This window comes from Lagopus leucura, unplaced genomic scaffold (assembly GCF_019238085.1).
Source record: "Lagopus leucura isolate 7727_CA_CO unplaced genomic scaffold, USGS_WTPT01 Super-Scaffold_100001, whole genome shotgun sequence".
NCBI lineage: Eukaryota > Metazoa > Chordata > Aves > Galliformes > Phasianidae > Lagopus > Lagopus leucura.
The window spans coordinates 7115664-7129969 of NW_024962262.1; the positions used below are offsets into that span (position 1 = coordinate 7115664).

At 39.5% G+C, this 14306-nt stretch overlaps 1 protein-coding gene across 2 annotated transcripts; it reads left to right on the forward strand.

The window, feature by feature from the left end:
* Nucleotides 1-51: 51 nt before the first annotated feature.
* RFC3 (replication factor C subunit 3) lies at nucleotides 52-13465 on the forward strand. 2 transcript variants are annotated; one of them, XM_042867173.1, is made up of 9 exons: nucleotides 52-198; nucleotides 1704-1841; nucleotides 2697-2764; nucleotides 5624-5721; nucleotides 7163-7344; nucleotides 7584-7720; nucleotides 7830-7928; nucleotides 9102-9171; nucleotides 11219-13465. In XM_042867173.1, exons 1-9 carry the CDS (start codon nucleotides 112-114, stop codon nucleotides 11408-11410), a joined length of 1071 nt encoding a protein of 356 aa, XP_042723107.1. In that variant the 5' UTR covers nucleotides 52-111; the 3' UTR covers nucleotides 11411-13465. The 2 variants fall into 2 exon arrangements, with proteins under 2 accessions (XP_042723107.1, XP_042723108.1); XM_042867174.1 differs by lacking the exon at nucleotides 52-198 and adding an exon at nucleotides 417-498.
* The last annotated feature ends 841 nt before the right edge of the window (nucleotides 13466-14306 follow it).

Sequence of the window (14306 nt, forward strand, 5' to 3'; positions counted from 1 at the left end):
AACGCGCGGCCCGACGCGGTGTGTCCTCGGCGGCCGCCGTAGCTGCCGCTCCTCCCACCGGTAGCAGCCGGGGCTGCGCGGAGCGGTGGAACGGCGCGCTTTTCAACCGCCATGAGCCTGTGGGTGGACAAGTACCGGCCCAGCGCCCTCAGCCGTCTGGACTTCCACCGCGAGCAGGCGGCGCAGCTCCGTAGCCTGGTGAGGGGCCCGGCCGTGCCTTTAAGGACCCAATTGTGCGGGTTGGCCTTGCAGGGGTCGTGGCGGAGGGGGTGGAGCAACGTGAGGTGGGGTTGGAACGAGGTGCTGGCGGGCTGGCGTTGCCCGTGTTGTACGTGGGAGGGGTCGATGGTTTTGAGAGCGGGGCTTGTCTTCTTTAGCTGACTTTAGGCGGAGGTCTGAAGCGAGCCTCGATGATACCTGGTGCTGTGAAGTTGTGAGGGTTCAGGGAGGCAATCGAGGTCAGGCTGGAGCGTCTCTGAGCACCTGATGGAGCTGAGTGTGTGTATATATCACACCTCTGAGCTTTGTCTTCTTCCTTTTCTTTATACGTGGATGCCCCCTCCTCGAAGGCATTCGAGGCCAGGCTGGATGCAGCTGTTAGCGATTGGTCTAGAGGGAGGCATTCCTGCCTATAGCGGGGGGTTGGAACTCGATGGTCTTCACAGAATCAGAGTGGCCAGGCTTGGAAGGGACTTTAAGGGTCATGAATCTCCAACCCCCCTGCCACATGCAGGGCCATCAACTTCCCCATTTAATACTAGACCAGGCTGCCCAGAGCTCTGTCCAATCTGGCCTTGAACACCTCTGGGGACAGGGCATCCACAACCTCTCTGGGCACCCTTCCAACCCAAACCATTCTGTGATTCTATGTTTATTGCGGTAATGGCATCAAGCTGTGTCAGGGGAGGTTCAGATTGGATGTTAGGAAAATATTCTCAGAATGAGTGGTGAGGTATTGGTGCGGGGAAGTGGTGGAGTCACCCTCCCTAAGGTGTTTGAGAACCGTGTGGATGTGGCACTGAGGGCCATGGTTTAGTGTGCATGGTGGTGGGGGGCTGGTGATCGGATCGGGTGATTTTAGATGATGATCAAAATGATTGTCGGGATGTTCTTGACCTTTTCCAACTGTTATGAATCTAGAATCTTCCTTTTTGTTTGTTTTTTGTTTGTTTTTGAGATTTATAGGTAAATGAGGCTATACATTGTCTTGATGGGAAAATGTTCCAGAGAAAATATTATTGCAGGAAGGGAGTTAAGTTCTTCATGAATTAGGACTGAGTTGTACAAGAAAAACAATGACATGTGAACTTGTGTGACAGTGGACTGTATGACAATTCTTTTTACGAGGGCGGGTAGCGATATGTCAAGGGGAAATGGTTTTAACTGGGACAGGAGAGGTTTAGGTTAGGTATCAGGAGGAATTTTTTCACACAGAGGGTGGTGACGCACTGGAACAGGTTGCCCAAGGAGGCTGTGGATGCTCCATCCCTGGAGGCATTCAAGGCCAGGCTGGATGTGGCTCTGGGCAGCCTGGTCTGCTGGTTGGTGACCCTGCACATGGTAGGGGAATTGAAACTAGATGGTCATCGTGGTCCTTTTCAACCCAGGCTGTTCTGTGATTCTATGAATGCATATACAAATGTTCTCTTGCAACTTAAGGAAAATACCATTGAAACTAATGGATCTTATTGCTTTGTGTTCAGGTTCAGTGTGGTGATTTCCCTCATCTGTTGGTGTATGGGCCATCAGGAGCTGGGAAGAAGACAAGGATAATGTGTTTGTTAAGAGAATTATATGGTGCAGGTGTGGAGAAACTGAGGATTGAGCATCAGAGTATAACGGTAGAAAAAATAATTCTCCTCTCCTGCTAAGCACTGCAAATATTTGTGTACTGTCACATTTCTTTTGTGAGACATCTATATATATATATGCATTTATATATATATATATATGTGTGTGTGTGTATATATATATATATATTTCTGTATTCAGTATCTTTTAGCTTGTTTATGCAATTAATTATACTTGTTTGGTTACTTCAATAGATAACTTTTACCACTGTTAATGGATATTCTTGTTGCTTAGATGTTTGTGGATCGGTGTGATTTGTTTTTATTTCTTATACCAGTTTGAATAATAGTGTATATAATAGACTAGTAAAGAATTTCAATTTTCTGTAAAGGTAACCCTTAATTTTCAAATTGTAAGCATTGCTTTTCTCATACCTGCAATTTATAACTTCTGTTCTCATTCCCAAAATGACAATTTCAGTATTAATTAGTTTAAGCTGTTGTGTTGTTTTTTTTTTTTAATCTACCTTGGTTTTAGGCATTTAATACAACCTTCTAGTAGTAACTAATTATCTGTTCAAAATCCTTATTATGGAAAACTTAACCAGTAAGGAATTACTAAATCCTATTTATAGGCTGTTGTGAAGAAAAAAAAACAATAGTGGAACAAATATAATACCTGGATGATGCAGTAATGGGAGCTATATGTTGCTATAATTACTGTTCTACTGGCTGGATGATGCATCAGTGCTCCTTTTCTCCTCTGTCTCCTCCTGGGGTAGGAGATGCATAGGAGCAGTGTCTTAGTGTTCATTTGATCTGAGACTTAACAATTTCTAATCTGCGAGATTTCTTTTCTTGAAGAGTTCTTTGGATACTAATTTATTATGGTTGCTCTCTACATAGGCACCTTCTAAAAAGAAAATTGAAATTAGCACGATTGCAAGTAATTACCACCTTGAAGTTAACCCAAGGTAAGTATACCCTAAAAAGAAGTCCCACATGCAATGTGATCAGTATCTTATATTTGAAGTGGTTTTGAGATGAGTATATAAGGGCCTGACTGCTCAATTTATTGTCTCAGCAAATTAGATAATGATTTGAAGTTTAGGTTGCAAATAAGGGTAGGGAAAGGAGTTTTAATTAAACAGCTCTGAGTGAGCAGAGAACTTGTATTTCTGTGTATTTAGCAGTAATGTTCTGCTTAACTACCCACATAAGTGTGCAGAGGACTTGCTACCCAGGAAAAATTCTGGTTTACTCATTTATGTTGCAACCAGAAACTTCTGTTTGAACCGGTGATCCTAGGTCATTACTTCTGTCACAGATACAAAAATAAAGTGACTTGAAAGCAAGGTTTACACTCTAAGTCTTAAAATGGTACAGAGCAGAGAGGTGAATTTTCCCCCTTTTTAAAAGAAAAACAGTAGTAACAATGGAAATGCTCACAAAATACTGGGAGTCCTGTCGTGAAGTAGATAAGTTGTTGAGTTAAGTATCAGGGGCTATAATGCTGTGCTGTATGCCTTTGACAGTAGTAGAATTGCTGGTGACAGTAGCCCAAAGTAATACTTACATTTACCTGAAGCTCATTAATGTTGCTTTAAATCACGGGACAGGAAATGTCTGTATGCAGCAGTAGGCTTTGGTTATGGTAACTTTGTTTCCAGAGTTGAAATTCTAAGACTGTGTCTATCCTGAAGTAACTTCTAGCATTGTGCTAATTACTAAATGTTTTCTCATGTTGCTTTGCTTTTTCAAAGTAGTTTTCACATGTGTTCCTTTAAAAACTTGTGCTGCTCTTAGTCTCTGTGTATTGATCAGTGAGTATCTGCTGGTGTTCACTTCAAACAAGTGAAGTTAAGGCTTTTGCTAATAAACTGTATACACAAGAATAAACAAAAATAAATGTTACTTTGGTGATATGAGAGATGTCTTCCGATCTGTTTAACCAAATACTACAAATGCTCATTACTTTCTAGAGTAATTTCAATTTGAAACATCATAATAAATGTGTGTTATTTATATTTAAAAAATCCTAAAATTGTGGAATTGCTGCATCATATACAATGACTGAGTTGTAAGAGTTAATGCATGGACTTGAAGTGATTGAACAGTTGCCATGTTTATGTCTGACTAGCCAGTGAACCTGTGTGTGTTGTCTTCATGCTTATCAGTTTGGTCTGCGAATTTTGACTGATTTATAGTACTGTGAGATTGTGTAGTGTGTCTTTTGTAACATGATAAATGGCTATCAGGGAAAGGAAATTAGCTTCTGGAAAAAGGTAGGATACTATAGACACTGAATTCATTATGGAACTTTGTTAGGCAGAACCATTCTTTTTTCCTCCAAAAGGAAACTGTCATCTTAATTCCAAAGCCTTGTCTGGTGGTTGCTTGAACAGTAGTTATTTGAGCTATAACAGTAGTTATTTGAGTAGTTATTTGAGCTGGAGGCATTCAAGGCCAGGCTGGATGTGGCTCTGGGCAGCCTGGTCTGGTGGTTGGTGACCCTGCACACAGCAGGGGGGTTGAAACTAGATGATCATTGTGGTTCTTTTCAACCCAGGCCATTCTATGATTCTATAAAATAGATTCCCCTGAATAACTGGGAAGTGAAAGAAAAAGGAACAGTGAAAAGTATGTTTGTGGGTGAAGTTAGCTTTTTTGCATATTGTTTTCCTGGATTATTTGCTCTGACTGCATAGTATCAATGATGGTCTTTCAGTATGAAATTATGACCTTGGATTCTTTGTTACTGCAGAAAGCACTTCAAATGCTAGGAAAGTATTTTTAAAAACTCTCATTCCAAAAGCTGGTGTAACTCATAGAGTAGAATTAGATTGTGTAAGTGTTGGTGTTTTTGCTTTTTTCCCTCTGTAATTGCAGATCAGATTCTGAAAGAAACATCTCTAGAACTGAGTAGGCACTTCAGTCAGAATCAGCATCATGTGTTCAGCAGGTTGTGAACTGCTGAACTAAGCTGATGATATGCTGCTTCTGCCTATTCTGCTGCCTGCTCCTTGGCAAGAAAAGGAAAGGTCTGGTTGAGCGCTGACTTGAGCAGGACAAACAAATGCTTTCTTCATTTGCTTGACAGTGAAATGTTGCAGAGCTGCTTCCTCTTTCCTTTGCTGTTTCAGTAATCTAGCTTACAAGTCAGCCCCCAGTGACTGGTATCTAGCTGACCTAGATACTACCTAGGGACCAAGAAAGCTGCTTAGTGCCACTGTGGGTGATAGTATGGAGAAGAACTAGGAAGATCACCTTATATTTCCTCATATTTTCCTGACTTTAAGAGAAACAAACTAACCACCTGTGCAATATCTGTCTTTCATTAGTAACTTCTTAGAACTTCAGAGTGTGCCTGCCATTCAACTTTACATTAGCATGTAACTTGAAGGGAAAATGCGCTTATATCAGTCCTCTGAGTTAGTCACCGTTCCCTGTGGTTAGACTTTTTCTTGCTGTAGTCATGGGCAAAAACCTTCACAGTGAATATCTGTCCAAACTGCAAGCGATGAAACTTGTTTTTTTCATACCAGGAAAAAAGTTTTGTTTTAATGAGCTGATTAAAATCATCTGACAGCAGTTTTGCCACTTTCCAAAACAGTGCAGCTAATCCAGCTGTGCCTTCATAAGCTCTGAGATTTTTATTACTAGGAAGGTAACTTTCATAAGATGTGTTTTGAGGTTAATTCTAACCTCGATATCTTCTGAAATATTTTGTCATTGTTGTCAGTTGGTTGACCAAGGGGCTACTTTAAGACCATAGTTTTTATATGTTGTATAAAGTTGTTATCCTAAAAGTTCTATTTGAACTCTTAATATAGTGATGCTGGAAATAATGACCGTGTAGTGATTCAGGAGCTCTTGAAGACAGTAGCACAATCCCAGCAACTTGAAACAAGTACTCAACGGGACTTTAAAGGTGAGTAAAAGCAGTTAAACCCAGTCCAAGTACTAATTAAACTTTTAAAAAAGATTTCAGGTGATTGTTTTGTGTGTGCACGTGTCTTGTATGTGAATACAAGTAAGCCTCTGTCAAGTTAACCAAGTTAGCATTTTTCTTTTTCTGTGAAAAGTTTGTGGCTGAATACTCAATATGAGGTTGTATCTTGTGTTGTTTCTTAGGAAGACTGGATGTAGCTGAATGACAGTGGCTGGGCAAATGGAATTGGGATTCCCACTGTTTTCTTTCAAGTCTACCACTTAAATGCACTGTAACTTACTTTGGTGATCTACAGTAGTTATTGAGTTATTGATGCTTAATATTAAATTGAGGGGCAGGAAAGCATTAATTTGAGACAGGTTTAGGTTAGGTATCAGGAAGAAATTTTTCACACAGAGGGTGGTGACACACTGGAACAGGTTGCCCAAGGAGGCTGTGGATGCCCCATCCCTGCAGGCATTCAAGGCCAGGCTGGATGTGGCTCTGGGCAGCCTGGTCTGGTGGTTGGTGACCCTGCACATGGTGGGGGGCCTGAAACTAGTTGATCTTTGTGGTTCTTTTCAACCCAGGCTATTCTATGATTATGTAAATGGTGCTGTGTTGAGTTAGTTGCTTATTTGGAGGATGAGGTGCCTTGAGCTGCACTGAGCAGAAGGTTCATAAGCTTTTTATCTGTAATGTACAGCAGGATTCTGAGTAAGAAAATGAAGATGGCTTTCGTTGAGTCTTTTAAGATACTTGTTTCTACAACTGATTTATTTTTCCTCTTGAATAAATTAAGAGCAAAACTAGAACTATATAATAAGAAATTGAAGGAGAGAGGAAATCTTGAGGGGAAAAAAATAATTGACAATGGTCTTGAACTTTGATGTTTTAGTAGTTTCGTGTCAGACATCTCCTGATTGTTCCAAAGCACTTTTTAAATGTTTTTCTCTTTCCTTGAAATACCATGAAATACCTGCAGCTACTATAACACAACAGCTTTCTGCCACTCCTTTGCTAAGATAAAACATCAGCTTTAAATATAAAATATACTGGGGGGAGTCTTCAGGAAACATGTGCATTTTTGCTGTGACCTTATGCCATAAATGCTTTTTGTGTTTCTTACATAGAATTCCTCTAAAAAGTTATTGTACTTGTTATCAGGATGAAAGCTTCTACACCTACCTGAATTACTTCTTGGCACTGAAGCGTTGCAACCCTGCTCTGAAGAAAATTCTATTACAGGGGCATAGAATATGAGGGAGAAGCAGATTACACAGTCAAAAAAGCACACAGATTGTCTTACTATTGCTTTGGTTTCATGTGTGGAACTGTGCTACCTCTTTGCTGCTTGTGTGATTCATTTTAGCATTATCACTTTGACATAAAAGTACACCTTTTATTAAGGAGTTCAGTATGCTTCTTTTTGCTTTTTCAGTGGTGCTGTTAACAGAAGTCGACAAGCTCACTAAAGATGCCCAGCACGCTTTGCGAAGAACAATGGAGAAGTACATGGCAACCTGCAGACTGATCCTGTGCTGCAACTCCATATCAAAAATTATAGGACCTATTCAAAGCAGGTGCCTGACAGTACGAGTGCCTGCTCCCAGCATTGAAGATGTACGTTGGAACAGAAGCAGCAATCAGTCCTTTAAAACTTCTTACTAGATAAGTTCTTCTTGTGGGCTGAGGTGATATTTTATTTCCATAAAGTAACCTCATTTTTAGTGGTGGGTGACTTGTCAAGCGTGTTTCATGATAGCTCAGTCCATCTCTGCTTTAGAAATACTTCAAGTAGGAGAATCTGTAGGTGCTAAACTGTTTGCTAAATGTCACACGTCATGCTGTTTCCCATCTAGATCTGTCATGTGTTGTCCAGTGTGTGCAAGAAAGAGGGCCTGACTCTTCCTCAGGAACTGGCTCAAAGGCTTGCAGAGAAATCTGGCAGGAATCTTCGGAAAGCACTACTTATGTGCGAGTCTTGCAGAGTACAACAGTAAGTGGCTGCTAATTATTAATTCAAGCTATGCTTTTAGGCATATGAATCAATTTGCGTATCGTTGTTAGACCAGATGACAAAGTTTGCTTTATTACCTTCAATGTAGGTATCCTTTCAGTGCAGATCAAGACATTCCTGAGATGGACTGGGAAATTTATCTGAGGGAAACTGCAAATGCTATTGTCAGTCAACAGACACCACAGAGGTAGATGAATATACTCATAGCTACAAATTGCACTTGTTTGTTTGCTTTATGCTGAATGCTAAAGATGCTGTGTTTTTTAGGTATTGCATTTCTTGTAATTGTAATTTTTTGGCATTTCACTAGACTTTGTAATTTAGTAGATAAATATACAAGATAACAAACAGCCTGCATGAAAGTGTAGTAAGTCTCTGCTATGCTATTTATGTATTATTAGTGAGACTTGTTTTGGAATGCTATATCCATTTCTAAGTATTGCACTGGAAAGTTTTAAGTGAATGTTGGAGTTTGGAGAAGTTGGACAAAAACGCTCAGAGAATGGAGAACATTACTTCTATGGAAAGAATGATACTTAGAGAGTGGAAAGATACAGAAAGACTTGAAAGGAAGAAAGGAATAGCCCTTTTTCTGATTGTCGTTGCTCATAAATAATAAATAAAGAGTGTGAATTACAGTAATCTGAGGCATCAGAGATGGATTGTCTTGAATGTTCGTAAGTTTTTAGGTCTCTTAACTATATTCAGTTCTTTGGTTAAATTGAAGTGATTTCTTGTTTGCTTCAGTCTGGTGGTGAAGTATCACTTTCTCTGCATCTTCTGTGTAATTTGTTGTAGCTTTGTATTCAAAAATGAACATAAGCTTAGTTGAGTGCTATGCTGTTTGCTTTCTTTTTGTTTTTCAATATTTAAAGCTTTTGTTTCACCACCTCTGTCATAATATGATTCTGTGAAGTAACTTCATTTGAAATAATAAATCAGTGATTTCTCTTTCAAGAACAGTGTGAGGTGCCCTCTACATTAGTCCAACTCATGTCTTGTACATGTAGAATCTTTTGTAGTCTTCTACTGATATTAAATGTAAATAATAAGAATTTAGATGGAAAGTAGAATTAAAGGAGACAAATTCTGATAGCCTTGTAGCTTCAGAGTTAGCTGTAAATTACAAAAGCATGTAAATATGCTGTATGTATTATACTTTAGTGTTTTGAACAGAAGGTGACATGTATTATTTGAGTTGAAACTATCCAAGATGCAATGCTTCTGGTTTTAGAATCTACAAGACAAGAACCCTCTACCTGGTTTGCTTTTTTTTTTCCTGTCCTGTGACATACTTCAAGTAGTGAAAATGAGTATGCCTTGTGGATATACATCTGATATTTCATAATCTCTCCTACAGACTTCTGGAGGTTCGTGGACGGCTCTATGAACTCCTAACACACTGCATTCCTCCTGAGGTTATAATGAAGGTATTCTAGCTCTTAACTGTAGTACAGATATTAACACTGATAATCTTAATTAAAAAAAATAAAAATGGAAATCAAAATCATCCAGATGTTGAAGAAAACCTTTGTCCTTTCCAAATGGATGTGAGTGACTTTATGATGCTTTTGTGTTTCTTTCTCCTAAGTAACCAAAATAGTCCAAGTCATTGCTTTGAAGCACTGGCTGAAGACCTTGTTCCTGCACACGTAGATGCATAACATTCAATTCTAATTATTCTGAATAGATCTACTGGACTGTTATGTTCATAGCTGCATACATTTGGATCCTGATTGAGTTGTGTAGCTTTTGAGGACAGGAAGATTCTGTTCTCTAACTTATAAATAAACCAGATGTTTTCCCTCTCAGGCTTCCTTGTTCAGATGTCTCTGGTTTACTAAAACTTACTGTGTCATTGATGGCAAAGCTGAGTAAAAAAATGGAGGATACACTTTGTCCACCTCAAAATTTCTATGCTGTGTTTCTGTATTGAAGCACAGGTGCACTTTATGGACTAAATTTGATCCAGTTTGTTCTTTTTGGTAAAAATGTTGTGAAATATTTAGAAGTTGCTATGTTTCCTTCATTGACATTCATGACTAGAGCAGCCGGTTTCTTCTTATCCAAAGAAAGTCAATCCACAAAAACCTCCCACTAAATGGAATGTGTATGTTCTTGTATTAGGGAGATGCTGGAAGAAAGGGTGGGAATAAGAAAAGAAGCAGCTCATGCTTTCAGCTACCCTAGCTGGACATTGCTATTGGACATGATTACAAGACAATATGGGTTTTTTTGGGTTGTTTTAACTGACTTCTCTGTTGTGATGGTCACAGTACTTATTTTGCTTTAATCATCCTTGCTGATAGTGGGCTAGTGCATCCTGCGTTGTCCTCTCATTAGTGTACACTTTCAGCATAAAGACCATTCTTCCTTCCTCAACTTCAGATATGCTCATGATACTTCTTGCTTGATCCCAAGTTTTAATAGAGATAATAGAGATTTGCAGAGATTTTCTACCTTCTAGAAGTGCTTTTTTTTTTTTTTTTTTTTTTTTTTTTCTCTTATGAGTGAAGTATTGCAAAGTATCTTGTGTCCATACAAGAACCTATACATAAGCTTTAAATAAGCTCTTACCTTACAGAGTGGCCTGGGTTGGAAGGGACCTTAAGGACTGTGAATCTCCAACCCCCTGCCACATGCAGGGCCACCAACCTCCCCAATTAATGCTAGACCAGGCTGCCCAGGGCCCCATCCAACCTGGCCTTGAACACCTCCAGGGACGGGGCATCCACAACCTCCCTGGGCAGCCTGTTCCAGCATCTCACCACTCTCATAGTAAAGAACTTCCCCCTGACATCCAACCTAAATCTTCCCTCCTTCAATTTAAAACCATTTCCCCTTGTCCTGCAGTTATCAACCCCTTTCAAAGAGTTGACTCTCTTCCTGTTTGTAGGCTCCCTTTAGTTACTGAAAGGCTGCAGTGAGGTCACCTCACAGCCTTCTTTATTCAAGGCTGAACAAGCCCAGCTCCCTCAGCCTGTCTTTGTAGGGGAGGTGCTCCAGTCCCCTGATTATCTTTGTAAAACCTTATTTCGAGTAGGTTATTACTCTGTGTGACCAGTAAAATCATGAAGAGTGGATATAAGAAATAAGCAATTTTAGCCAACTTTACCTATAATTCTCCTGGTCATATGCCTGTATGCAAGTATATGTTGTAGTATTTGAAGATGATGTTAATTATTCATTTATTAATGCACGAGTAGTTAAATTATTTTTGTTTTCTCATCTAAGAGTATAATAGCTACCTGCTGCTTTGGTGTGAATTACTTATCCAGTAAGAATGCTGTGAAGAGACTCAGTTTCATAAATCTAGTTTCATTAGACATATGATGTAATAAAGATTCTTGAACATCTTTTCTGTTAGATTCCTGAATGAGCTGGTGGTTGTTGCTTGGCTATTTCTGGAAAACTGAGGTTATTCTCTTAACTAAAAATATAAAACTTATTAAATATTGCTTTGTTTTTGCCTTTTAGGGTCTCCTGACAGAACTTTTGAATAACTGTGATGGACAACTGAAAGGAGAAGTTGCACAGATGGCAGCCTTCTATGAACACCGCTTGCAACTGGGCAGCAAAGCCATTTATCATCTTGAAGCATTTGTAGCAAAGTTTATGGCAATTTACAAGAAATTTATGGAGGATGGACTAGATGACATGATGTTCTAAGCCCAATACCTGTAGTTGTATACAAAATGTTGTGTCATAGGTATGCCATGGTAGTTTTCTGCTGTCCATATCTCTTGGCATGTGGGTCTAGTTCAAAGTCAAATACTTTATTGGATTATGGATATAAACCATGATGAACTAAAGAACAGTTTGGTTTTGGAAATCAGATGGATTGTTTAACAGCATCAGTAGATCTATGGAAAATACCTTGTGCTTTCAGAAAGACAAAAGATTGCCTCTGAAGATGGGTAAGATGGTGTCTACTTGCAGTATTTGTAAGCTTACATTAATAAGAGAGAACATGCTTTTTGTTTGTTTTTTTTTTAATTGTTCAGGGCTGGAGCTGTTAGTAAGACATCCATGTTGTAAATGGCTGTTTGAACATGTATATATTTTACCTACTCATATATCTCATTGTTTGCTTGTTTTGTTTCTTTGTTTTAGCCACAATATTGTCAGTGATGTGGTGACACAATGTTTTCTAACTCTCATTTGTAAGCAGTTGTGTTGAAATTAGATGAGTAATACTTTTGTCTTGCTTGTAAGTCAGTTGGGCAGCATCAAACTTTGTTTAAAAGGAACATGCCCATATAAATTAAGACCACATGCCAGCTGACGCTTTCATGTTAGTTCTAACACACATAACTGCTCAGGTAAAGATGATTCCTTTGACTGGTGTAATCAGTGGTAAGGTTTCAAATTTTAACAAGTATATCTTCTTAAGATGTGAAAGAAAAGAATGTGAACAACAGATTAAATGCTGAATTAGTGTTCTATGCCATGTAGGTGATTACATTAAACTCTTAAACCAGGTATATGCGTTCATTTACTTTGATGTAAACTGTCTTTCAGAAAAGTGGGGCAATACTCCCTAGTGTAAGTCTTCAGGGAAACATCAAAGTAAAGGAAGCCACATCAATTTGTTCTGCAGGTCTTTCATATGTTATTTCTATGTACTGTGGGTTCCTTACTATTGACTAAATTAATGCTTTTTTTGTCATTTTCACTTGTCTGATTAGACAACTGCTAGATACTTGGAAAAAATATTATATGGAAATGAATTCAATTCCTAATCACCTCTCCTCATCCATAGTCTTTAGAAGCTTGAGCATTTATGTGTGTTCTGTTAATACACATCTTACCTTCCTGTTCAGTGCTAGTATGCTTTATAATGAACTGGTTTTGTGACTGAGGAAGTCTGGAGGATGGACTTGGTCTTCACTCTTGTGCCACAAATCTACAGCACTGTGAGAATCCTGATGGAGATCCCAGAAAGCTCATTTTGTTAATTCTGAAGTAAGTTAGCAGAATCAATAATTGTGGAGATAAACGCTCAACTATTTTACATGAGAGAGCATTGGACTGGGAAGGGGGGGTGTAATTACAACATGTACTAATTGCCTGCTCTTTCAGGAGGCCAGTCTGCACCCATTTTCAAAACCAACCATGACTTCCTTATTGCCCGCTGTAACTCAACGAAGTCATGATAAGGCTAAGTGACACCACGTACAAATATTTGCTAGCTTCTACTTTTAATGCATTGTCTGTGGAAAGAGTGTGAAAGGATATGAAAGGCATAATGACTTGGAAAACTTAGTGAACCTGCCTCTCTATTCCCATCCTGCTTTCTTTGAGTTCTGTTCTTCATCATTTATCTGTTACTGTGTTTTGAAATTGTATCATCTGTAGCTTAACATCCTGCTCTGTGACTCATTCTCATAAATTAAACAGGATCAGTATTCACATGGAGAAGAGAGAGAAAATGTGTCAGTTGGAGACAGAGGATTGTTGCTACAAAGGACCTCACCTGCTCAATGCAGAAGTTTAAAATCCCAACATGATTGTGGCTGTGCTTCATCTACTTGAGTGGTTTCATTTTTGTTGTGCTCTACCTCACCTGGGATGAGTAATCAAGGATGGGGAAGAAAAAGGGTAATGATCAGTAGTGGAGCAAATGGCTGATGCTGTTTCGGGAAGCTGCTGTTTCTTTCTGTTGATCTTGCTTCTTCATGTCTGTGGCCTGGAACACGCAAACTTAAGTATGCAGGCACAGAATCTCATAAGTCTATATATGTCTCCTACAGTGCCTATATGAGAAGAAGTGCATTTGTTTCCAGGACTACTAGTAAGTGGTAGAATTCTTCAACACAAAAATTTTTCAATGTGCTTAGAGGTAGTCATCAAAACTGAATAGCCTGATTTGGAAGGGAAAGACGAGGATCATCAAATCCAACTTCTGGCTCCATGCAGCACCACCCAAAATCCAGACCCTACATCTGTGAGTGTTGTTCAAGTGCTCCTTGAACTCCAGCAGGTTTGGCACTGCTGCCCTGCAGAGCCTGTGTATCAGCAAGTGGGGTTGATGGGACTGTATGAGCAGATGGTTACCAGGAAAAAATGGAGACTTCTGCTGGTTTTTCCACTTACGGCGCTATCATGTGGTAGCCTAGTATGTCTACCACAGAAGCAGAACCTTTGTGAGGTGAGGAAGCATCTTGGTGTGGGTATTTCTGCCTCCTGTATGTGTGTAAATGCACAACAGCTCTCTTCATGACAATGTATGCTGAGCAGTGCACTCCTGCTTCACACACCTAGCAGGAGAGGCAGTCAGAAAGACTACTAAACACTGAATAGCACAGGACTTCTAGGTGATGTTTCTTTATCTGATTTCACCTTTTGAGATCTGCTTAGAGTTGCTTCTGAGTACCGTGCTGAGAGGATTAGCCTTGCTTTCATCCATCATCACCTCCCGCTAGTTCAAAATGAGAACTGAAAACTGCTCCTATCCAGGTGGGACTTAAACTCTGCACAGCCTAAGAGGTTGCATATGAGTCAGCTTCATTGCCAGCACAGGAAGTCAGAGGTGAAAGTTTTTTTTTATCAAAAAGATCAAGAA